Consider the following 24,578-nt stretch of genomic DNA (forward strand, 5'->3'; position numbering starts at 1 on the left):
AATTCTAACCAAGAACGCCTCTCACTCAGCAACGATGCCGAACTCGTGGAGGGTAGTTCAGATACAGCTGGCGACGAGGTCCCCACAGATACATGTAAGGTTGCCACCTGGCGCAACAGTAACAACACTGTGATCACGATCCTTACGGACTGTGCGGTCATCCTTCTTCCGCTGTCGTGCATCGTGTTTACTATAGTCATCTGGAAACTCGACAGCACACAGGTTGGTGACAGTCTCTCTGCGTGGCGCAATGTAATTAATGTAGTGAGTGTTATTTCTTCAACTATCCGATTACAATGACGAGCTTGTGGACTAAGAGCACTATACACTAATTCTCATGATTTATTACAGCTGGCAACCGCATTCCCAATCCTTTTCGCTTCTGTTGTCGGGCGTCTCATGTTCGAGTCGGCCCGCTGGAAGCTTGAGAAAGGTGGGTCCATAGGACTCCTCGAGCAACTATTATCCAGCCGGACAGTCGGTTCTACTATAACTACTATATTTCAACTGCGAACTTTCAACTGGCTCACCGCTATGTTACTTGTTATCTGGGCGTTCTCCTCTCTTGGTGCACAAGCAATTTTTGCGCCTGCTAGACACTCGGCTCGAAAGTGTGATTCATCCCGTGAGCGTAATCTACTTCGACGATCAGCGAGCCACGTATAAAAACAGTGTCGAATACCTCGAGGGCACTGCGAGCGACGATGGGATAAATCGCAATATCTTTAGAAACCTGGCTATCCTCTATAACATCCTGGTCACCGCGCCTAAGTCGGTTAAAATCGACTCCATGGACCCTTGGGGAAACCTAAGGATTCTATTCATGGACCCAGCTGTCCCTGAGGGCTGGGCGAATACTTCCACCGACCCTTTGGACATTCGACACTCATCTCTGGCTGGGGTGCCAGTAGATTATGGCAATGTGGAAAACTCCAGCTTCTCCCTAGAATCCACCTACATCCAACTCGACTGTCGCAACGTCACTCGATTCCCCGCCATAGGCCCCAACGGCCCTTTGAGAACTTCGAGAAGTAACATGACCAGCCCTTCAACCGCAAACCGTGTCTATCCCAACGGCTCGTGGTACGGGTATGATTATTCGAGAGGAACAGGAAGAGCTAGCTCTGCACAATGGTGCATTGCAGTCGACAGGTTCATCGACTCTTTCTGGTCGAACGGCACAGAGAGATTGAAGGTTCCAGCAGAAATGGCCAACGAAACGGGCATCGAGGTCGCTTCCACCAACCTTCTCCTGAAACTGGGTCTCAGACAAGACGACTGGATCAAGCGCACATTCGATGAAGAAGAGTATACGTGCCAGGTTGCACAAAAAATACGTCGAGTCAAAAGTTAGCTGCTTGCGACCAAACGGTCAGCGGCTATGCAAGGTTGTTGCGCAACGCCCTTCACAACAGAACTATGCCTCCGAGTTCATAACACGATTGTCGTCTCCACGAGTATTCAACTTCATCTCTAGGGAGTTGCCCCTGACGACAGGAAAAGCAACTGGTGGGGTGCTCGACCCGTCGATCTACTATCTCAAAGATCCAACATTTGAAGATGTCTCAACCGGGGCCGAGGTTCATCTGGGCGATCTCGACCCTCACCAAGTTGGTATACGTCTTAGTCAGCTGACTAACACTTATATTTCGTTAAGCCAGCTCTCAGGTTTGATCACCAATGGCAGCAGTAACGGAAATGCCATTGAGCCAAACATCACAATTTCTGGGGAATCTAGCGAGCTTTCGGATGTTTTCACTATATCAACACTGTGGTTAGGGCTTTGTCTCCTCTCGTCACTCATTCTTCTACCCGGAGGGGTCAGGAGCGTCGTCTTCACTCATTTAGCAGATGGGCCCGAGGTTCTTGGATCGGTGTCGACAGTAGTCCGAAACTCGAGGTACATTGACTTGCCCTCAAATATGTCCTGGATGGACGGCTCCGATATCACGTACAAAATTAAGGAAATGCGTATCAAATACGGGTTCACGCGGGAAATATCAGGCGAAGAGCCTGTGCTAGCTGTTGGACATGAGTATCAAACCGCAAACATCAAGCACACGGCTTAGAGAGGAAAAGTCGTGCGCCTGCATGCCCCACTTCGGATTATGGCTTCTTGAATTGAATGCTGGTTCTTCTGTGGTTGTCATCGCATACGTTGGTCATTTTCCCATTGCCCTTGCAATCTTCGCCTCCATTGCATAGTCTTCAGATGTCAGAAGAAACGAGGGAGTCGAAGAACGGGAGGAACCTCCAATATTTGATTGGCTGACTACATTTGAAAACAGGGCGAGTAGCAGAAAACGGAATGGAGGAACGGAAACCTGGCTCTGTGGATACTCTCTATGCCCGGGAAGTTGAACTTTACGCGAAATGAACTTCCATTGGACTTCCTTTGCGCCTTTGAAGTTCTCCCATTGGCGGTAACCTTTCCCGATTGACTCGGAGTGTGTCAATATTCTTCAGGAGTTGCAGCCTAATACAGAAGGGGATATCTTTACATCTTCGATTGTGCCGCTCGATCCGAGAAGTTGTGCTGGTTGTTGGCTTCGACTCGTATCGAGCTTCCCTTCTGGTAATCCAGACTGGGTGTTGTGATGGGGCTAAAGCTTGTATTGACTATTGGTCGATGAGAGAAAGCCCCCGGGCCCTCGTATTCCGTCACTATCTGGATTTGTCACGGCATGGTCAGCTTTCTGCATTTGCGATAGGGTTAGCCTGATGGGGCACCTTCCCTTTGAAGGATTCATCATGACAACCAACGGCCGAATCATGTGTCGTTCCTTGGCTTCATAGAAAATATAAGGGAACCCGGATCTCCCACGAGAATGAAAAGAGAAGAGACTCGTGAAACGCAGCTCAAGTACCCTCATTCTCCTCACTGCAATGATCTTTGGGCCGTTCATCGCCATGCTCATAAACCCATTCCGACCTTCCTCCTGCCCGCCAACCTTCCAAGAGGAATATCGCAGCGGCGACTACAAACCAACATTCATCGACGCCTGGCACGGTCCTCAGATCGTAGCGCCCGACACCCCCTACGTCGCGGCCGCCGGCAAAAACAACATATACTTCATCGACACCCGCTTCGACCCCGATACTGCAAAGCATATCAAGGCGCAGATCGAGTGGGCGTCGGTGGCAGGAGGCCCGACCTCTGTCATCAACATTGACGAGCTCGCGGCCACGGCGGAAGTGAAAGATGCTGTTACCGGCGAGACGCTGTTCGTCTTTGACCCGGCGTACGCCAGGGTGCTGTTCGCGAGGGGTATTAATAGGCGGAACCCTGCGCTGGGGCTGCCGGAGCATGAGTGGGCTGGGGAGTGGTTGATGAGCTACGACTTGAACGGCAGTAGCTTGACGGCGGGGAACGAAGACTGCGGCTGCGGCAAAGGCTAGTTTTCTCCGGCGCCGAGCTTCCGAGCACCGCGGTTCCTCCCATCTCCGCCCACGGGTGATTGTCGGTAGTCACACGACCCGTCAACCCGTGACCTCGTATTTCCCGGAAGCCCGGAACGCAATTTCGCCGAGAAGAGTTCGTGATAGAGTTTAGTTGATCTATGGAGTTGGAGCAGCTGCTCCAGGGCCCCCTCAGAGTTTCCCGTCGCATACCGCCCATTGGCATGGCAGCTTTAGCGCATATGTGCCTATGCCGTACATACTTTGGACCCCCCGACTCAAGGATATGCCAGAAAGGCGCGTTGAAACGGAAAGTTGGGATGGGATATTTTTTTTTTTTCAATACCAGGCCTGGCGGAGGCCTCAGCTGGGCTCACTACGCTGTCCTTGCAGTCCCAAGGTGCGCGCATTACTCGGGACAGGTGAGATGGGAAGGGCATCATAGGCTGTCGGCGTGTCTCTGAGTTGAGGGCTGACCACATTGCCAAGCATTCGGAGGTGAAAAAGGTTGGTCTGAAGAGGTGAAGAGATGAGAAGCAGGAAAAGGGTTCATGTGTGGAAGGAGGCATAGCAAGCGGAAAGCACATTTTTTCTTCTAGCGTCAAACCGTCCCATGCGTGGCTGCGAACAGGCGATATGGGGCGTGTTCGAGATCCCGAATCGAGGGAAGTGCGTGACATCAACGTGAAGAAGGTTGTAACTTCCAAGGAATTAATCGATAGGGAGACACAACATAGGGCGGAAGATGGGACCGCAATCTTTTTCCTTCGTTTTCTTGAAGCCCAATCCACGCATGTTCATGCCAGTGGGAGTTCGAGGCGGCTCTTCGCAAGGTGGGTTGGAGAACGGGGCTAAAGCGGGCGTGGTATCGGTCATGAAACGGAGGCCCGAGCCTCAACTCACTGCGTGGTATAAAAAAAGGAATTTGGTGTATGTTTGCTTAGTTATGCAGTAAAGGCGGTATGGGCGTAGTAGGTCTATCTCCGAGGTGAGGCATTCGGTGTACAATTGGAGACGGCGGTTGACTGAGGCTGCATCTGCGTTGGGCGGGGGCGGGGAGCGTCCCTGCTGGGAGAGTCACGGGCACGGAGCGCGGGCGGTGCGTTGCGTCATTTCGCGGGGGATGCTCCCTGGACGGTGAGTGGCTGCGGAGCATTTTTGGTGGATCCACTTTGGGATACGGGCTGAGGTGGGGATACAGATACGTACCTCGGGTGCTGTGTGGCGTAGGCAAGCAGGCAGCTGCGTCTCAGCCACACCTGTGTTGTCCAGCGGCCGGGCGGGTACATGTTCCACGGCCACTTCGCTTCCCTGCTTTTTCTGTCTTTGCTTCTTTCACCGTCGGCCAAGTGTCTCCCAACAGCCTTACCGAACGTTTGATGTTTACTGAATCCTGATTCACCCTCGGCTTGGTGATTGGACGGATGGAGTTCGGCGGCGTCGGCGACATGGCCACTCGATTCCCGCCATCGCAAACCGCAACCGCCAATGCATCTGCAGTGGATACACGTACTATGTAAGGCGATGTGAGGTGCGAGCAGCTAGAGTGGACGCGCAAGCTTGCTTTCTTCAAGCAGCCGACTCTTCCATCTCATCCGTGCCTTATCTCATGTACCTGCTTTGGCAGCTACTGCAGAGCAAAGACGGTTTTCCGGACGTCGTCCAGTAAGCCAAGCCGTCGTCGTCACTCAGCAAATGCGACCAAACCTCCGGGGTTCCTGCCATTGCGAAGCTTGCCGTCAGCCGTGTTCATACTTTTTGTGCGTGTGGTTCATTTCAAGCACCAGGTGGCTAACCAACGCCTATCGTCGGACGCGCGCATGGCAAATGGGACATGGCATTGAGCAAATGGAGTATTTTGCCCGTGCAGCCCATCTTCTTCGCAAGCCAGGTCTCATCTGATTCCTGCATTGCCCGTATGCTGTTGCCTGGCGATACTGAACCCGACTCAGGTCGTCAGGGATCTTCCCACGTTGTGGTTCGGCCAGCGAGGGAGTAGTTGGTTGGGGCTGGCCAGGCAGTTGGCTGGCTGGTGCTCGCCCCCGAGGCAGACAGACATGGTGGTGACATGGAGCTCTCCCAGTCATCGACAGCGTGAGAGACGCCGACACAGAGACAGAGCACCTAGCCGCTGCTGCGGTTCCCTGTCCGCGTAAGTCGTCGTGCTTGTGCCGCCCGGGCGGAGGTCCCACTTGCATCTGCGGCAGTGACCCAAAAGTAGCACTGAGAGGATACCCGTGGAGGGGATCGCCCGCTCTGAGCCGCTGAGCGAGTTGCTGCTGTTGCAAGTGAGAGAATGAATGCTAGAGATACGAATACCAAGTCTAAGGTACGGCTGCTAAGTGAGTGTAAGAGTACGTATCGTCGCGACTTCCTCGCTGGTGGTGGGGGAGGCGCATCGCCACTTTCCAGGTTCGGGCAAGTTCAGCGTTCATCAGCGACCACCACTGTCCAGCAGCAGCAGAGCAGCGGTGCGTCGGCGGCAACAGCACCTGAGGTGGCATCCACTGGCGGGCAGACCAGAGTGGAGAGGGAGCATGGAAGGTACCCCCGACCTGGAAACGCGCAGCACAGCTGAGGTGGTCTTGGCAAGCTTGCTGTGCTGTGCTTCTCAGACCTCTCTCTCGCTCTCTCTTTCTGTCTGACCCGGCTGCTTCTCGTTCTTTCCCAAAACCAAAACTGTGCCAATCTCTTACAACCATCCTCCTAACAACATCGCTCCATCCTTTATTTCGGCCTGTCACTCTTGCAGCCAAGAATCGCTACGGTCCCGGGATCCCCGTTTGCGATCGTTTCCTGGCTCATCCTTCCGGGTCCTTCTTTTTCGTTCCCTGCCTGCAATAATTCAGAGGTCGTATTAACAGCCCACCCACCGAATGACGACACCCGCTGGAGCTTCGCTTCGCTTCACCACCACCACCGTCCTTGCTCCCAACCTCCAGCCGTTTGCCGCCGAACATACATCCTTCCCGTCGCCTGCTGCAGCTCCCATAGCTGCCTGCCACAGCAGCTTCTTGACGTCGCCGAAACCCCGATTGCTTTCCTCTGCTTGCGACCGAGTCCTTCGAATTGCATCCTCCCCAAACGATACGTTGAACACCCCGCCCGCCTCCAGTCCGAGAACTCGGGACCCTCGTCGACATGGTCACCCGCAAGCCCGCTCCCGACGACACCTCCGTTGACACAAACACCGCGCCCCGGCTGCAAGACATGCGAAAGGAGCTCTGGAGTGCTACTACCGACTCGCCTTCGGACGTTGGCAGTGTGTGGGATGACGCTTCGCAACAGAAAGGCGCTGCGGCACTGAACCAACAACCCGCCCATCACGACTTCCCGGACTCTTTGAAGCCGGGCGCTGGCGCTGCGATGAACGGCGCAGAGACGACCAATGGCGTCTGGGACGATGTCAACGGCGCCAGACCCCAGACAGCCGACAAGCCGAAGGATGCTGTTGATGTTCCCTTGGCGCTTCGTCCCGGTCCCCCGCAAGGTCCGCCATCACGGTCCGATACGAACCCGTTCAAGAGGAAGGACGTCCGCGCCGGCTCCGAAGAGACAACACCGCCGATGCCTCCAGCCCAGCCCTTGTCTCAGGTGAGCACCGGGGAAATTAGTAATAACCCGTGGCAGCCAGCGCTCGACCAGCATGCCCTCCAACGCGAGCAAAAGGCCGTCGCTTCGACCGTGCAACAGCCCCTCCGAGCTCAACCCAGCTCCGACGCCGAGCACGATGCCTGGTCCGTATCTCAAGACTTACGGCTCCCGCCGATCTCTACTTCGCCGGCGCTAATGTCCTTGCCTTCGGAACCTGCATCGCCGGCCTGGGACGATCTCCCCGAGAACCAGTCTAAACTGCCAGCGCAACCCCCGCCAGGGCCGAAAGAGGTCATGAACGAAGCCACCGACGAGCAGCACGCCTGGGATGACCTTGGTGCACAGAACAAGGGCAAGGGAAAGGCTCCTGCTCCCGTCGCAGTTGCGGCTGTCGTCGAAGATGGTCCAATCGACGACTGGAACCTCGTTGACGCGCCCGCACCGGCGCCGGCTCCTCCTTCGAAACCTATCGAGGCGGCTACACCTAAGCCGCAACCAAACAACAAACTAATTGACACGGATGAGCCGGAACCCGCTGAAAAGGCCCCTCCTGCGCTACCCCCAAGGAATGACGAGGAACACCCACCACGCCAGCCACCTCGCCCAGTCGACGGCAAATCTGAAACGTATCAGATCAAAAACATCAACTGGTTCGATCACAGTGCCGAGAAGAATCCGCGAACGTCTCCAATCCTGGTCCAGAATGCCAATGGCCCTTGTCCGCTCGTAGCTCTGGTGAACGCGCTGACCCTCACCACTCCGGCGTCAGTATCAGACACGGCGCTTGTGCAGGTACTTCGCTCGCGTGAACAGATTAGCCTGGGCTACCTGCTTGACGCGGTGTTCGACGAGCTCATGTCGGAGAGAAGAACCCATGAAGACACCTCCCTTCCCGATGTTTCCGAGCTGTACGGCTTTCTCAAGGGGCTGCACACGGGAATGAACGTGAATCCTCGCTTCATACCCACTCCCGAGATCGTCAAGGCTTTCAAGCGCACTTCTCTCACCCACCTCCACCCAACTGAGCGCGACGACCTGATCCCTGGCACGTTTGAGGACACCACCGAAATGGCGCTCTATGCTGCATTCGCCATCCCATTAATCCACGGTTGGCTACCACCCAAATCTGATCCGGCGTATGGCGCATTTGAGCGCCAGGCTGCCTCGTTTGAAGACGTTCAAACGCTGCTATTCCTTGACGAAGAACTGCAAGAGAAGCTTGGCTCGTTGACAGAAGAGGAAGAGCAAGTGTACTCGGATATACAGTACATCAAAGCGTTCCTGGAGTCGTCTGCTACCCAGCTTACGCCCTGTGGCTTAGACGTAATTACGAAGGCCATGAAGCCTGGATCTGTGGCCATTCTGTTCCGAAACGATCACTTTTCCACATTGTATCGGCACCCTTCGACCCAGCAACTTCTGGTCCTCGTCACAGATGCAGGCTATGTCTCGCACGACGAGATTGTCTGGGAGTCCCTTGCAGATGTGAATGGCGAGCGGACCGAATACTACTCCGGGGATTTCCGCATCGTTGGTGGCCAGCAGGCTCAGAGCACCTCTCGTGGACCGCAGGTCGGGGGGCAACGCAGCCAGGGACGGCCAACCATCAACACCAACCACAGCAACGCAGGCGATTGGACTACGGTACAAGGCCGCGGCCGACGGAAGAATCTTGATGCGCCAGCAGCTGACGAAACCCCTTTGTCGCCGAACCATGAACAGGAGGATCGGGATCTTGCACTCGCGCTTCAGCTTCAGGAGGAGGAAGAGCAGCGGCATCGTGCGGAGCAAGCGGCGCGTCGGAGAGAGAGTCAGCTTAGCGAGCAGTTCATTGAACAGCAAGCTCGTGTCCAGCAAGGGCCCACAACGAGGCGCGCGGCCACGAGGGCGGCCGTCCGCGGAGGAGTGAATCGAAGCACGAGCAACGTAGCGTCATCGCAGGGCAGCCGGCGCAACTCGAACGGCAACACGTCAATACCGCCGACTTCGGGTCGTCAGCCAGGTCAACCGCCGCAAATGATCCGACCACTCGTTCCTCCAACAGTTCCTGTCCGTCGACAGGGGGTGAACCGACCGGCCGACGAGGGACTGGAGGACGCACCGCCTACTTATGAGCAGGCACAGGCGGCTGCCAAGTACGAGCCACCACCTGGCCACCCGCACCACCACGCCAGCAGCCCGGTGGCCGGACGACAAGGAAGTGGCGCTGGTCCGTCGTTCCCGGCCGGTCGGCCGGTTATGGGCGGTGGACGAGGCCGGGTGATGGGCCCTGGAGGCGTGGTAGGAAGTTCGTCGGGCGGAAGGGAACGGGACTGCATCGTTATGTGAAGGCAAAGCGCCACAGGCACTCATGAATGGAGGCGTTTTGGTGTCATTCATATTTACGCAGGCATTGGCACCTCGCGATTCTCACGCGAGGCTGCATGCCCCTTGTTGTACAAACACAATTTCCTCAGCGGGCGGCGTTGGATTCCATAATTAGGCACTACGGTCATGAATTGAAGAGGTTATGAATAGCATGCGTTGATTTGCTCTGCTCCATCGGAGTGACGGGATCGTCCTGCGGGATTCGATGCAGGGGGGAGCTCTGCGGAAAGCTCCCGATTTGAGGGGCACGCCAGCTGGACCCCACCTCCTCTTATTTGGGATAGGAAGGCGGTCGGAGACATGCAGGGGTCGAGAGCGTAATGTTTGTTGCATCGTCCCATGTTTTTGCCGGAGCTCCTGCTCAATTCCTACCGCGTCATTGACTCCACGGCGGGGAAGCGCAACACCGGGGATCCAAACCAAGCTCAGTTCCGCCCTTCAAGCCCTATTTCCCTTTGCATTTCGATAGGCGACAAAGACATAATCTTAGTATCGCTCAATTGGCGCGAACCGCAAGCAGCAGCAGCAGCCATGGCCATCGTGGAAGGGTGGCTTCCTCCCACGCGGGAGAACTGGCAGCTTCTCTCGACGGTGTGGCAGATTTCCTACCCGATCGTACGTTTCCCCCTTCCGCCCGTTTTACACTCTAGGTCTATGGAAAGTGGAACGCATGGTTCCTGTTGAAAGAGGAGACACAATGGGCTAACGAGAGGTCGGTGACCTGCAGATCGGCTCGATGCAGTACCTCATCTCGTGGTACGGCATGGGCAAGACGTCCGTCGTCAGCAGGCTCAACATACCCGGGCGCGTCGCGTGGTTCCTGATGGAGGCGCCGGGGTTCACGACGTTGTTGTACATCATGTTCACGCTGCCGGGGAAGATGGGCGTTGAGGATCTGCCGTGGCAGAACAAAGTCCTCGCTGGGCTGTTTGTATGTTCTTTTCTCTATCTTCCTCCCTCTCACCCACGCTTGACTGACGATGTGGGAAACCTACAGGTTATACACTACTGCTACCGCGCCGTGCTCTACCCCCTCATCCAACCCTCCATGTCGCCCATCCACCCGGCCGTCGCCTTCTCTGCGCTGGGCTTCCAGCTGTGCAATGCCACCTGCATCGGCGGCTGGCTCGCCGCCTACGGCCCCACCACCCCGGCGGCGTGGGAGCGCCAGCTCGGCGCGTTCGGGGTCGCGCAGTTCGTGGCCGGAATCGGGCTGTTCTACGTCGGGCTCGTGGGGAACTACTTCCACGACGAGGAGCTGCGGGAGATCCGCCGCGCGGAGATGCGGCGGCAGGAGCGCATTGTCAAGGAGCAGAGGGCCAAGGGGTTGGAGGGGAAGGTGAGCGTGGACAAGCACTACCGGCTTCCCGACGCGCTGCTGTTCCGGTACGTGCTGTTCCCGCATTACTTCCTCGAGTGGGTGGAGTGGTTTGGGTGGTGGATGGCGAGCGGGTGGGGGGTGCCCGGGCGGGCGTTCTTTGTGAACGAGGTGACGGCGATGTTGCCGCGGGCGAGGAGCGGGAGGGGATGGTATGTGGAGAGGTTTGGGGAGGAGAAGGTTGGGAAGAGGTGGGTTATTGTGCCGGGTGTTTATTGAAGGTGGACAGGGTTGGGACGAACGTTCAGTTTGCGTTGCCCTTCAGTTCATGCCAACGAAGGTTGGATATCTGTATGGCTAGTCTGTATCGCTAGTTACAATATCACATAGAAGAAAAAACACCCGATCTCATGCTTCGACTGCAACGGCCACGAGGTGACATGCTACTATCCAGTCATGCGGCAGGAGTCTGTTCCTCGGCGGGGGTCTGCTCCTTCAATGGCTTGCGTCCATACGCGCAGTATCTGCAAAAGAAGGAAAAGGGATCAGCTTCAGTACCTAGTATCATACAAACCGCGCTCCTCAAGCGGGCGCGAGAAAGAGACATAACTTACATATTCCAGAACGCATGCGCCTTCTTCTCCTTGAGCTCCCTCCTCACCTCGGCGCAAAACACCAACACCTCCTCGCGCGTCCAGCCCAGCACGCGCGTGAAGAGCGCCAGGGCCGAGGCCTCGACGGACTCAAGCCCGTTGTCGTTGACCCAATACCCGAGCTCGCGCAGGTGCGGGTCCCGGGGCCACTCGTGCAGCGGCCACACGCGGCGCTCCTCGACGACGGCCTCGAAACCCGCGTCGCGCAGCAGCTGCGCGAAGCGCGCGGGCACGGTGACGGGGCGGCCCATCTTGGCGCAGGCCTCCATGAGGAGCGACGACCACCGCGTGAGGGCTGAGCCAGGGGCCAGCGTGCCGTCCTGGCAGTCGAGGGGGAAGCTGTTGTCGACGAGCTCGATGTAGCCGCCTGGTTCGAGGTTGCTGTTTGCGTTGTTGGTTTTGGAGGCGTGGAATGGGAAAACAAAAAGGGATGTGGAGAGGCCTTACTCGTAAGCTTGTTTGAGCATCTTCTCCCAGCTTGCGAAGCAGGAGTTCATCTGCCGGACGAAGATGAAGTCGAACGGGATGGTCCAGGTCCATTCCTTCTCGATGTCGTCGATTTCGAAGCTGCAGTTGGCCGGGACGCTGTTGAGAACAGAGGAGTCAGAATCGTGGTAGAGACATCCGCAGTTTGAAAGGCGCCTTGCTTACTAGCCGGGTTGGATGGGGCTCAGGTCAACGCCAATGACCTAAGAGAGGGGTGAGTGCTTGTGAGCTATGGTTTGAAGAGAAGTTTGTGGCGTGTCAAACCGTAGCTTCAGGGTGGTCATCCGCTGGGCTTTTGTCAGCTGGAGAGGCGACTGGGTGTTGATCCTGACAACAACCTACCAAACTCGATTGCCCAGATACCCGTGCCCGTTCCCAAGTCCAGGACCCGTTTGGCGGACTTGTTCTTGGGACATCTGCACAGATCGCCCTGCCAAGTCAGCTCCCATACTCGATGGCTCAGTTCTGAGGTTTATGTTAGCCGGGTTGTGCTTGGCGTCAACCCTTCGCTCTCTCCATGCTCACCTAGGCGCTCTTGTTCTTGCTAAAGCCATTTGGGGTTAGTCAACCGGATCATGTGGCTCAATCTCGGGGCGGACACACCTCGTCGTTGGGCAGAACATATGCTGGGACACCAAGACAAAATTGTCAGTCTATAGAGCTGATGACTTCTCTCATTCCGCTGTCTTTCTTGGCTTTCAAGTTACTTACTTCCATCACTGAGAGAGTGGTATCTACGGCCGTTTTCTCGCCGATGTTCACGAATGCTGGACCTCAAGGATGCGAGGGATGAGCCGGTCTGAGATAATTTCTGTTGTCAGACAAGCCCCATCACGGCGTGGAGATATCAACACAGCTTACACTGTCCGACTCGGATGCCGTTTCCAAGCGATTATCATCGTTCGCCTGGTTATCGCCATGTTGACGTTAGCGAAGGAAGGTAGGGCAGACCGACATGGTTCAACTGACAGGCTCCAAAGGCGTCAAGTCCAGCGCCTCGGCCATCTTCACCACTAATTCGCAGCAGTCAGTCTGATCAAGACGAGCTCAGTACGTCAAGCCAGGCAGGTCGCTGAAGAAGTTCGGCCGCGAGGAGGGGTAAGAAACGCGATTGAGATGGGTGTGCCCATTATATTTCGGAGGGAGAGTTCCCATTGCAAGGATGCCGGCCAGCCGTCCAGCGGCGCCACCCCGCTCGTGTACAGGGGCGCGATGGTGGTTGTGGTTGGACTGCGCCGCATGCATGCGGGGTGTTCCAACGTCTCTAAGCATCTTCAACCGGGCCGGGAGGAAAGGGGGGCCGAATGGCGCACGCAATTGGGCCCTTATCTAAGCGCCGTTGAATCGAAGGCGAACAAACAGCCAAGATGGGGATAGCTCAATGGGGGCCGTCTGCGCTCGTTGTCACCTCATGTTGGTTCATCCGGTGGCCCCGAGACTCTCGGTTCCCCGGGTGGAGTACCGATGCCGTCGGCCCCACTCTGTCGGCCCGCCGGCTTGGATCCAATGTGAACGGGCCTTCTCAACTCCTGCAGCCGCTTTTTTTTTTTTTTATAGATGCGGCTTGCTGAAGACTTTGCATTGTTAACCGGCAGATTTTTAATACTAGCATTTCTTCCAATGTGCCAGGAAGATAGATGTCGAATGAGACATTAATCAACACACGCTCCTACTGGCCAATCTAATACCTTAATCGCTGTGACCAGCGTCTTCATGGCTGTGCATATGCGCGCCCCCGTCTAACGAGATTCTGCGGCTTTCCCTGAGACTGTGATTTCCTGGCTGTGAAGCTTGGCCCCAAAGTCTTGGCGCCTCAGCATCTCACTCGACAGCCTTTGAAGGTATCTCAGTGTTTAAGAACGCAGCGGGGTGTACCGTGTTTCCAGGCGTAATTGACGTTCATTTCAAGTCCAAATAAATATTTTTCGCAAAGTCTAGTATAATTCGGGTATCGCTGGTGAAGATATGGGCGTAAGCTGTTAGCATAGTGGGTATGAGGCCTTCGTTGGCCTGTCAAATGGGAGGAAGTAGATATCGAGACATGTCGTCGGCAAGCGTCCGGTGGGAGGAGTACGGGAATTCGTGTATTGGCTCGGCAGCCCTCGGTTGCCTTGTCCTTGGCGGCGCAAGTACCATCAGAACCGGTATTTTAGCATTGCGCGCAATATCACTCATGTGATGAAGTGCGGTTTTGACAGCCACGGCACATATCATTAGAGGCTCGAACATCGACGTTGGAATCGACTTCGTAGGTTTCTCACGACGGACTGTCAATTTTCCGGGCTGATTGTCTGGTCTTGAAGTATCCCAGAAACAATTTTCTAATAGCAAATGGATTCTGACACCGCCTATTTTTCCTCTGCTAGACCGACTACTTTTTCTGTGGCCATACTCTATCTACATTACTGTCGTCTTCGTCGCCGTCGTCTTTATTTTCGTCTTCATCGTTCCTTTTATCATCGTCGTTACTTCTACCCTCGTTATTATTATCGTTATAGTGATCCTCGTCCTCGTCCTTATTATAGCTACCACTACTATCGTTTTCGATAGAGGTGTTTAAGTGCGCAGGAAATATAGCCGCGCAGGCACAGGAAAATTAGGCGGTCTCATGGGTTCAATCGAACGGCCGCTGCATGCCCAGACTTGTGCTAGGCCACTTAAATGGGCGGCCGCAACCTTAGGCGCTAGTTGCTAGTTGCGCCCGGGGACACAATCTGTTTGTTGGATCTCCACGATGTTTTCTTTTTCCTCACGTCGGCACCGTCGCTTTGATTCGGCCACGCGCAGGATTGTGGGGATTTCATCAAAAAGACACCGACTCGACGTCTCAAAATGGCCACGGACATAGCTGGGTCTGGCAGATGGCCAAGATCTCCGGGATGCCTGCCGACGGGGGAAGCTGCACCCAATTTGTTTCTTTGCTTTTCTTGTCCCGACAGGTCCAGATATGCCTACTTTTCGAGTCTCAGTTCTTCGCGAACGACAAGAACCCCACCCGCACATGTCAGTTGTCACTTTTCAATTTAGTAGTTCATCTGAGGTTAGCTGACATTTTGTTTTTCGCTACCAAGAATTTGCTTCTTCCCATCAGATTCATTGCCCCTCACATCCCAAGCGGGGACTATGTGAAGATGGTAGCCACTCATGTTGGGCGCAAACGCTCTCATTCATTTTCAGAACTGGAATGCAGCTACGTATTCACCTGAAAGTGCCGTTTACTTGTCAATTTCCTGTCAGCGCGGAAATTCCCCCGGTCTCATGCCGTCACAAATGCTTGTTGTGGACCTGCGCATTCCACTCGATTGCCGAGACACCCCTCCCAACATTGGCCTTTTCCATGAATAAATCAAACACGATCCCGGCCGAGACCGTCATACTCTCTCCCGAGTCCCCATTCATACACCTCTCATTTTTGTTGTGGTTTCCGCGGGCTTGGGTCGTCGCCAACGACGAGCAGATGGCTTCCTCCGACCCCGAGTATATGGCCGATGCGCCAGACGGCCAGGGTCGATTCGATGCCGGGACCATTACGACGGGCGCGTTGGTCCTGGGCGGCGTTCTTACGTCGATTTCGGTCATATTTGTCGGGCTGCGGATATTTACGAGGCTATCTCTGGTCAAGAGGTCGCTCGGTGCCGACGATTGTAAGTCTTGGGGCCGGTGAATGACGCACGTCCTTGCCAAGGCTAACACTTGGCTACCAGACTTTATTGCCGTCTCTCTTTCACTTGCTATTGTATTCTACGGCTTGTCGATTGAATGTGGGTGACCCGATAGCGATTTTGCTGTGCGTTGAGATCTGACCGTTTAGTATGCGAATTGGGCGTCGGTGTTCACCTCTGGCAGGTTAGGCGGGCGGATTACTCGCCTTGGTTTCTACTCGTGAGTTGGCGTTCCCAGCCAACCTCGAACAGGGGCATTTGTCGACTGACTTGTAGCCATGCAGTACAGCTTGATAGCAATAGCCGTCTACTCGCTCAGCGTCACAACAGCCAAGATGTCGCTGCTCGTTCTCTACCTTCGTCTCTCACCAGACCGTGTATTCAGAATAGTGGTGATAACCTTCATCGGTTTCACCACAGCATACGCCATCTCTTACCTACTTTTAATATTGCTCAGTTGCAGACCGATCCAGGCATCATGGGATCTCTCTGCCAGACAAGGTGCAACGTGCATTAGCAAAGACACGTTGTATCTTGTCCTCGCCGCAACGAACATCATCATGGACATTGTGTGCCTCATTCTCCCCCTCAAGATCATCATCCCTCTCCAAATGCCAAAGCGCCAAAAGTGGTCCCTCATCGCGTTGTTCGCAACCGGTGGCTTGTAAGTCATCGCAACCCCCTGGTCCGACCGCTCTAACCCGCCCCCAGCGTCTGCCTCTGCGCCATTCGACGGACAATCCTCCTCCCACCCCTATTCCAGAGCAAGGACTTCACCCGCGACGTCGAGAAGCAGCTCAACTGGGCCTCCGTCGAGGTCAACGCCGGCATCATCTGCGCGTCCGTCCCCGCGCTGAAGCCCTTCTTCATGCGGTACTTGCCTATGTTCGTGCACTCGCACATCACCGGCTCGAGCAAGAAGTCGAACGCCAACTACCAGAACTACCAGACGTCGATGCCCTACTCGACGACGGTGGAGAACAACAGGAAGCGGCGGAACGTGCAGTCGGAGGCGTACGAGCTGCACTCGCACGACGACCTGTCGCTGTCGTCGCACGAGATGCCGAAGGCCGGGTCGGATGAGGACGTTACGAAGCTTTGGTCTGGGAGTGCGTTCCGGAATGACCGTACGAGCCAGTTGTTGACTACCATCGAATCCAAGACGATGGATATGGATGCAAATAGCATCGATAGTGCGGGGGAGATCATGTCAGCTGAGGGAAGCAGCACGCGGCAGGGGTCGCAGGGGCCTACGAGGATGGCGAGCTTTCATGGTATCACGGTCACGACGGAACTTGAAACCAAGGTTGACTATGAGAAGACCTGATCTAATATGGTGGAGTAAGGAAGACGTATGGACGCGGATTCAGCATTCAGGACATATATCTGCGTTTAGCGTATAGATTTCTCCTTTGTCTGTCTCTTTTCAACATTATGGAGCGATTCCCTGGTTGAATTGTATAGGCTCCAGCGATACCTAAAGCCTCTTCTTATTCGTCCTTTAAGTCTAGGACGTCTCTCAAATCCTTGATTTCTGTGTCTGGTCGCGTTGCAACTGGCTTCGACTTTCTATTTCCGTACTTCCACTCCTTTCTCAAACCCCTTGGTTTTCCCTCCAACGCGTCGGCAATATAGTCTCCAATGATAGGAAACATCTTGAACGCATGGCCCGAGTCGCCAGTCCCCAAAAGGAGGGATGGATACTTGGGGTGGTTGTCGATCAGCCAGTGGGCGTCCGGCGAGTCGGTGCACCAACACACTCTCGCGCCCAGAAGCGGTCGCCCCGAGAACTGCGGCATCACCACGTCGATGAAGCGATTGATGGCTTTGGCAGCTTCCTCGGGAATGCCGTCTTCGGGATGCGTGCTCGCGTATCGGGGGATGGAGTACTGTTCGACGTTGCCAGACGGATCCGTGTACGTACCGAGGCGGTATTGGTAACCTGGGTTATTGTCGCAAATCTTCATCCATCCTGTGGCCATGTTAGATGCGAGTCATTCTCTGTAAGGTAGCAAAACTCACTAGTCTCAGGATCGGGCTCAAAGGTAAAGCCCAACTCAAAGTTGTCGACAACCGGAATGCCCTTCCACTGGGAAACCTCTTCTTCAGTGAGCTCAACGTGTCCCAGAGTCCAACACTTAGTCCACAGCTCCTGCGATAACTCGGGCAGGACTTCCGGAGACGCAGCGCCCGTGCACAAGATGTATCGATCTCCGCGAACGATGTCGCCAGACGCAACCTGGATGCCGTCCAGTCTACCAGATCCATCGAGATGAAGCCCAGTCATCGTGCCTTGAGCGCCCGAGATGAACTTGACCCCAAGATCTAAGACTTCTATACCCCATTTTTCGAGAGACTTTCTCGAGTGCGCCCATCCTCCCTGGCTGTTCCACAGGCCCTTCCAGTCCTCGATTCCGTGTGCGTTGGCAAGTTGAGGGACAAGCTTGATGATTTGGCCTTTGCTTTCGACAAATTCAAGGCTGCCAGATTGCCCGGCTCTTTTCAGGTTCTCGTAGGACTCTTTGAGGTGCTTTTCAGCCTGAGGGTCTCCTGTAGTTGTGATGAGTCGGCCCTTGAGACAGTAATTAGAGAAACATCGTCATATCTGGCAACAGTTTGAGATGCCCTACAGTCTCGTGGAAAATTCCCTTCCACTCCGGTTGTCTCCAAGCATTCAAGGCTTCAAGTGCCAACTCGGTGTAAAGAGGCTCATCATACTCGGTTCGAATAATTTTATTCAAATCATAGGCTGCCGAGTCCAGACTCGGGACGGGGTGGCGATCGATGCATCTGATGTTGGTGTAGCCGCGCTTTGCGAGATGGTATGCAGTGCTGATGCCGAATGTGCCTCTTCATTGCTAGTGTTAGTTCCTTCACAGCCGAATCATGAGGGCCGCAACTTACGCGCCAATGATGACGATGCTCGAGTCCTTCGTCAGAGGGCTTTCCGCCATGGCTTACGAATGATTACGATTACGTTGAGGCAAAGAGAACAAAATGAGATTATGAAGATGCAATTGCAGCAATGTCCGAGTCACACGCACACCGAATTGCGTACCAAGGAAGACGTAGGCCCGAAAATAATACGGACTCACATATGGTCCAACGCTGTCAAGGTCAAGTTATGTCAAAAAATCATACTGTGATTGGTTCAATTCCTTTCCCCTCACGCACAGTCACCAAAAGCTCACACTATCGAGTAATTGGAGCGTCTAGCGACCGACCACGCGTCTAAACAGCTGATCTTCGAGGGGGCAATGCCGGCTTGGACCTTCCCCTTCGACTCCTCTTCTCCTCACCGTCACCGGCTTCGGAGATAAACTCCGGGGGACCCTGACCCGCGAACAAGCTTTCCAGGCCCGCATTACTCGCGATTCCCACTGCAATTGGACCCTGAAGACGTGCTGCCCGATCCACTACGGGATGCTGGGCAGATAGCTTGGACCTTCCCCTGGTCATCATCACCCGGGTAGTTCCAGTGTGTATCATGGAGAAACGAGTGGGAAAAATGGTTATCTGGACTGCGGGGTCTAGTTTTGGTGGTGTTCGCGGGTATGAGGGGATGATAAACGGATGACTTTGCAGATCGGTGGTTTTTGGGGAAGGTCGTTCACGAAGGATACCACACTGTTCAGGCGTCTTGTACGAGCACCTCGGCAAATGACCAACTCTACGCGGTAGGGTCTCAACATAAAGCCGCCCTCGTGTTATCTCGACCCCTTCTCAACAGCAGTCCCTCGTTGCGCCTTATTTTCTTGCGCCAGTCACTCTTTGCTCGCCATGTCCGCCGCAACGCCAGACAAGTCCGGCGAGAAGCTGGCCGAGGCGCGTTCAGTGCCCTCGCTCCAGCAGGCGCAAGCACCGCAGGACGTCGACGTGGAGGACCCGGATAAGTCTATGACCTACGCCATCGGCGAGATCGAGGAGCACTTCGACATCGACTCGGACAACTCGCCCTTCCCAGAGGTCCGCGCTAACGTACCTAACACGGACGACGTCGCCATGCCGGTGAACACGCTCCGCATGTGGGTTCTCGGGGTCCTCTTCACCATGGTCGGCTCCGGCATCAACCAGTTCTTTTCCATGCGTTACCCTGGCGTCACCATCTCGTCCCTCGTCGCCCAGCTCGTCGCCTATCCCGTCGGCTGCGCCGTCGCTCGCGTCCTGCCGGTGAAGAAAGTCTGCGTCTTTGGGCGGGAGATCGTCATCAACCCGGACCACTACTTCAACATCAAGGAGCATGCGGTCATCACCATCATGTCTAACCTGTCCTTCGGACCGTCGTGGGCTACCGACATCATCCAGGCGCAAAAGGCATCGGCGTTCTATGGGCTGGACACACCGGTTTCGTATCAGTTCCTGCTCGGTCTGTCGATGCAGCTGTTTGGTCTTGGAATGGCTGGACTGGCGTACCGTTTCATCGTAGAGCCGCCTCACATGATCTGGCCCTCGACTCTGGCCAACGCGGCGCTGTTTCAGACTCTCCACGGAAGGGCTAACCCCATTGCTGACGGCTGGAGGATCTCGAGGTATCGCTTCTTCTTGTATGTCTTCATCGGTGGCTTCTTCTGGTACTGGCTCCCTGGGTACCTGTTCACTGGCCTAAGCACATTCGCTTTCATCTGCTGGGCGGCTCCAAGTGTGTAAATGCTCATCATTGAGTAACGAAGTTTGCTAATTCACTTAGATAACGTGGTGGTCAATAATCTATTCGGCATGTCCACAGGTCTGGCCTACCTGCCCACCACATTCGACTGGTCTCAAATCGCCTATAACGGTTCGCCCCTGGTCGTTCCGTTCTGGGCCCAGGCCAACGTGTTCGCCGGCTGGGTGATCCTCTTCGCCCTCGTGACGCCGATCCTCTACTACACCAACACCTGGTACACCGCCTACCTGCCCTTCTCCGGCGCCGACACATACGACAACACCGGAAAGATCTACAACGCAACCCGCGTCGTCGGCAAAGATGGAAACTTCATCGTCGAGGAGTACGAGAAATACAGTCCCCTCTTCATGCCAGTCACCTTCGCCCTCAGCTACGGCATCTCCTTCGCCGTGATGAGTTGCGTCCCGACGTACATCTTCATCAACCACTACAAGGAAATAATCGGCGCCTTCAACCCGGGAAGGAAGAAGGACATCCACGCCCGCCTGATCGAGAAGTACCCCGACACGCCGTGGTGGTGGTACGCAATCCTGACTGTCATCGTCTTGGTCCTCTCGATCGTCGTGCAGGTGGTCTATAAGACGCAGATGCCGGTCTGGGGCATCTTCGTCGCCTTCGGCCTCGCCATGGTCTACCTCATCCCGACGGGCAGCGTCTACGCGGTGGCCAACCTCAACAGCAACGTCTTGACCGTTCTAGGCGAAATCATCTCGGGGTATCTCATCCCTGGCAAGCCGATCGTCATGCTCATCTTCAAGTTCTATGCGTACACTGGCCTAAGCCAGGCAATGATCTTCTCCTCGGACATGAAGCTTGGCTTGTACATGAAGATCCCTCGGCGAACGCTCTTCATCGCGCAGCTGACGGCATGCGTCGTCGGCTCGCTGACGCAGAACGCGGTTCTTCTCTGGATGCTCAACCACGTCAATGGAATCTGCAAGGAAGACCAGCCGAACGGATATACTTGCCCGCAGGGGCGTGTCAATTTCTCGTCGAGCATTGTTTGGGGAGCGATTGGACCGGCTCGCTTATACAGCGTCGGCAAGATCTACTCTGGGTTCTTGCACCTCTTCTGGATTGGTGCTTTGCTTCCAATCGTCACTTTCTTCCTGAAGAAACGGTTTCCGAACAACAAATTCCTCCAGTACCTCCACTGGCCCCTTTTCTTCGCCGGCACTGGAAATGTGCCTCCAGCGACCGGTCTCAACTACACGTCAGCTTTCGCGGTATCATTCATCTTTAACAAGTGGCTCAAGGGGAAATACCCGCAGTGGTGGGCGAAGGTGAGTCCTCTTACGCACTTCAAGGGTTGAGTGTACTTTGACCCGTGTTAACCATACACCAATAGTATAATTACGTCTTATCTGCAGCTCTTGACTCCGGCCTGGCCATATCAGCGATTGTCATTTTCTTCGCCCTCGTGTTCCCCGGCATCAGCCTCAGCTGGTGGGGGAACAACGTGAATAAATCAACGATCGACGGCCAAGGCACCCCCTTGAAAGCGATTCCCACCAACGGCACTTTCGGTCCAGCCAGTTGGTCATAAGAAAATTTATTTTTGCTATTCGATACAGCTTATTTTCCTATAATCTCTGGGGCTGAACAAAACCAGGCTTTTCCGCAACGCAGATACCCATTTTCCAGCTTCGTACTCTGTTCCTAATATAACGATTCCCACGAATTTCAACGCTTTCATTGACAAAAACAGGCGAAACTGTGCACAATCTTCTGTTATTTTCCACGCAAAGCGCCCCTTTCCAGAATTGAGACCAAAGTTCACATAGAAGAGTCTGAGTTACACGCTCAGGCGAGACTGATGTTATGGCAGTGCGGCGCGACAAAACGAGCCCAGTCGTTGAACGCTTTTGGACTGGGCGACAGCTGTCGATCTGAAGATAGAAACGACGCAGCCTCTCGCTGCTTCCACACCTTTTCAATGACGAACCTTGTTCTTGTGACGTTTGAGAGGGAATCCGACAGCTTGTCCAGAGCGTACAAGATGAAAGGCCGTGCGTGACGAGGCACCTCTTTATCGCCAAGATCTTCCGCGGCCCACTCTAGCTCTTCTGTAGGATCCAGCTGACAAGCAGTCATGAAAAGAGGCCATGTAAGCCCGGCCTTGAGGTCCGCTCTCAAAAGCGTCGCAACGAGCCGCAGTATCTTCTTCACGCTCTGCCTAATAACGGGCGTGGCGGGGTTCGTGTCGTTGAGGGCGGAGTGCAAGTACAATTCCACAGTCGACCGCTTCATCTCAACGGATGTGCGAATAATCTCATCCTCGCTGTCAGACTTGAGTTTCGGCTGCTGCAGCATCGCAATCAGCCGCATCCGCTGCCTCTCCAGGTCCTGCCAGCAGTCCTCCGCCGTCGACGCCGACAGCCGGTGGTACTTGAAACTGAGCTCCGTGATCTCGCCGATGATGCTGACGAGGTGCGGCGAGCAGCCCATCCAGAGGTCCAGCTCGTCCTCCTGCGTCGTCCAGAAGTCGTTGCCAAAGATGGGCTCCTCGCCGCACGCCGTCCGCCCCATCACGTCGTAGAAGGCGAAGTAGCGCTCCGTGAACTTTATGATCTGCTCCCACGGGCTCTGCTGCCGCGCCGCCACGCGGGCGGCGTCGGAGGACAGGCCTTGGCGCCGGAACCGGATGAGATCGCGCGCGCCGCGTAGGTGGGTGACCCAGCGCTTGTCGCACTCGGCGATGATTTCCAGCTGGCACAACAGCATCATCAACACGAGGATCTCCGAGTTTGCGGCGATGTCGATTGAAGATTTGCTGTCCAGCGTCAGGCGGAGCGAGCGGATGACCTTGGCGGAGTAGCTGAGGGCCACCGGCTGGAAGCTGGCGTCTGACCTCGCGCGGTGTGATGCTGCGAGGCCGAGGAGGGCGTGCATGAGAGCAGGGGAGGCGGATGAGACGGCAAAGGGAAAAATGAGGGCCGAAAAGGGTGACTCGTTTTTGGCGCACGGCACCGTCATCGGGCAGATGCGATCGAGGTAGTACGATAGTAAATGCGACTCTGCCCTGCTGTCAAGCTTGATGTAAGTCACGGGCCGCGTGAGATGGCTGATGTTGCGCCTGAGCGTGAGCGCCGTGTTTTTGCGGTCGTCGTTGGAGCTGTCGTCACTGGACGACGACGAGGACTCCTCGCCCTCGAAATCTGTGATAAAGGTGTTGAGAAAGCCGAAGGAGTGGACGCGGGTGGGTAGGCTCCAGTACGAAGGGTCCGGCGCGGTCGGCGGCGTTGTTGCGCCGGGTTTCTTCTTGGCAGCGCCGCTGGCGGCTCCAGACTTGGACCACACGCCGGCTCGCCCAAAGGCGCGGCCAACGTAGTCCGTCTCCCACTTGAGGATCTGCGCGTACACGCAGTCGGGATAGCCACGGGAGGTACACGGCCCACAGTGAGGTTTTGCCTCGTCGCAGCGGATCTTGTGCAGCCGGCAGCGGTGGCAGCCGCGGTGGCTCCGGCGAGAGACCTGCTTTGTTGGATCTCGCCGGCGCGGCATTGCGGCGGGCGTAGCGGGACACCGGCGGCTTTCGACTTGTGAGCTTAGAGGCCAGTGACAATGATCACGAGAGACCGGCAGAGAGTGTGTGAAAATGGAGTCGAGTGAAAGGCCTGGAACACCGCCGCTAATGCCTGGGATTGAATAGTGGACTGGGTGAATGGGGCCACGACATGGACTCAGGAGAGATTTCCGGGGGGACGACCGGGGGAGAGGTGAGGGGGCCGGAATCTGGAGCAACACATTCGGCTGACTAAACTCGACTTGGAGCCCAACTCCAAATCCCACCTGGGCCATCACCATCGCTTGGGGGCTATAGACATTAGAGTTCACCGGGATATGGCCTTCGCCAGCTGAGAGAGTTTCGGGGAGGGGAAACGCCCGAGGAGCAACTCTGTTTGTATTTAGTAACCGCTTGCTGTCACTAATCGTTTGACCAGTCATCTCAAACAAATCCTATCGTGAATAGAGTTGGCGTGATCCGCCCGCTGGTTCTAGAATTGCCGCGGTTGGGTGGTTCAATGATGACGAAGAGAAGTTGCGAGATTGAAACAGATGTTGCGCTAAGCCCTTGTGTTTAGAGGCGCTTCTGATGTGGAGTTGGTAAGCGTCCTAGCATAGATCCCGGATATCACATCCACAAGACCAGAGTCTCCAAGCCCATGCCCACTGAGATTTAGGAGAAGCTGATAGTCTCTCAAAAACTCTTATCGAGACGATAAAGATGTTGTCTGGTATCATGGAGACTTCCCGAAGAAACGCCATCCCTCATTTCGTCTGATGACGGGAAAATTGTGAAAGGACGATGCCAGCTGAAAAGACAACCGTAATGCAAAGCTTAAAGCGTTCCACTAGGATCGCCAAACACGAGACGAGGCGGAAAAGTCCCAGTCTAGACAACGCATTCGTCCGAAGTGTGCGAAGGCTTT

The 24,578-nt window shown here is 55.3% G+C and overlaps 8 protein-coding genes across 8 annotated transcripts; 5 read left to right on the plus strand and 3 right to left on the minus strand.

The window, feature by feature from the left end:
- Nucleotides 1-2,910: 2,910 nt before the first annotated feature.
- Nucleotides 2,911-3,399, plus strand: COL26b_013586 (uncharacterized protein; the record flags this gene model as incomplete). Its single annotated transcript, XM_053186182.1, has 1 exon — nt 2,911-3,399. The coding sequence occupies one exon, from the start codon at nt 2,911-2,913 to the stop codon at nt 3,397-3,399; it is 489 nt and encodes a 162-aa protein (XP_053029858.1).
- A 3,141-nt stretch (nt 3,400-6,540) lies between these two features.
- COL26b_013587 (uncharacterized protein) lies at nt 6,541-9,321 on the plus strand (the record flags this gene model as incomplete). The annotated part of the gene is made up of 1 exon (XM_053186183.1): nt 6,541-9,321. One exon carries the CDS (start codon nt 6,541-6,543, stop codon nt 9,319-9,321), a length of 2,781 nt encoding a protein of 926 aa, XP_053029859.1.
- Nucleotides 9,322-9,891: 570 nt separating this feature from the next.
- On the plus strand, nt 9,892-10,957 carry COL26b_013588 (uncharacterized protein; the record flags this gene model as incomplete). Its single annotated transcript, XM_053186184.1, has 3 exons — nt 9,892-9,975; nt 10,088-10,291; nt 10,358-10,957. 3 exons carry the CDS (start codon nt 9,892-9,894, stop codon nt 10,955-10,957), a joined length of 888 nt encoding a protein of 295 aa, XP_053029860.1.
- Nucleotides 10,958-11,132: 175 nt separating this feature from the next.
- Nucleotides 11,133-12,371, minus strand: COL26b_013589 (uncharacterized protein; the record flags this gene model as incomplete). The annotated part of the gene is made up of 7 exons (XM_053186185.1): nt 11,133-11,202; nt 11,293-11,712; nt 11,779-11,916; nt 11,983-12,020; nt 12,082-12,104; nt 12,160-12,233; nt 12,343-12,371. 7 exons carry the CDS (start codon nt 12,369-12,371, stop codon nt 11,133-11,135), a joined length of 792 nt encoding a protein of 263 aa, XP_053029861.1.
- A 2,903-nt stretch (nt 12,372-15,274) lies between these two features.
- COL26b_013590 (uncharacterized protein) lies at nt 15,275-16,806 on the plus strand (the record flags this gene model as incomplete). The annotated part of the gene is made up of 3 exons (XM_053186186.1): nt 15,275-15,461; nt 16,002-16,143; nt 16,191-16,806. The coding sequence occupies 3 exons, from the start codon at nt 15,275-15,277 to the stop codon at nt 16,804-16,806; spliced, it is 945 nt and encodes a 314-aa protein (XP_053029862.1).
- A 163-nt stretch (nt 16,807-16,969) lies between these two features.
- COL26b_013591 (uncharacterized protein) lies at nt 16,970-18,433 on the minus strand (the record flags this gene model as incomplete). Its single annotated transcript, XM_053186187.1, has 4 exons — nt 16,970-17,451; nt 17,502-18,051; nt 18,110-18,329; nt 18,384-18,433. 4 exons carry the CDS (start codon nt 18,431-18,433, stop codon nt 16,970-16,972), a joined length of 1,302 nt encoding a protein of 433 aa, XP_053029863.1.
- An 826-nt stretch (nt 18,434-19,259) lies between these two features.
- Nucleotides 19,260-21,458, plus strand: COL26b_013592 (uncharacterized protein; the record flags this gene model as incomplete). The annotated part of the gene is made up of 2 exons (XM_053186188.1): nt 19,260-20,118; nt 20,167-21,458. 2 exons carry the CDS (start codon nt 19,260-19,262, stop codon nt 21,456-21,458), a joined length of 2,151 nt encoding a protein of 716 aa, XP_053029864.1.
- Nucleotides 21,459-21,948: 490 nt separating this feature from the next.
- COL26b_013593 (uncharacterized protein) lies at nt 21,949-23,649 on the minus strand (the record flags this gene model as incomplete). The annotated part of the gene is made up of 1 exon (XM_053186189.1): nt 21,949-23,649. One exon carries the CDS (start codon nt 23,647-23,649, stop codon nt 21,949-21,951), a length of 1,701 nt encoding a protein of 566 aa, XP_053029865.1.
- Nucleotides 23,650-24,578: the final 929 nt, after the last annotated feature.

This window comes from Colletotrichum chrysophilum (assembly GCF_026319265.1).
Source record: "Colletotrichum chrysophilum strain AFK26 chromosome Unknown scaffold_240, whole genome shotgun sequence".
Lineage (NCBI taxonomy): Eukaryota > Fungi > Ascomycota > Sordariomycetes > Glomerellales > Glomerellaceae > Colletotrichum > Colletotrichum chrysophilum.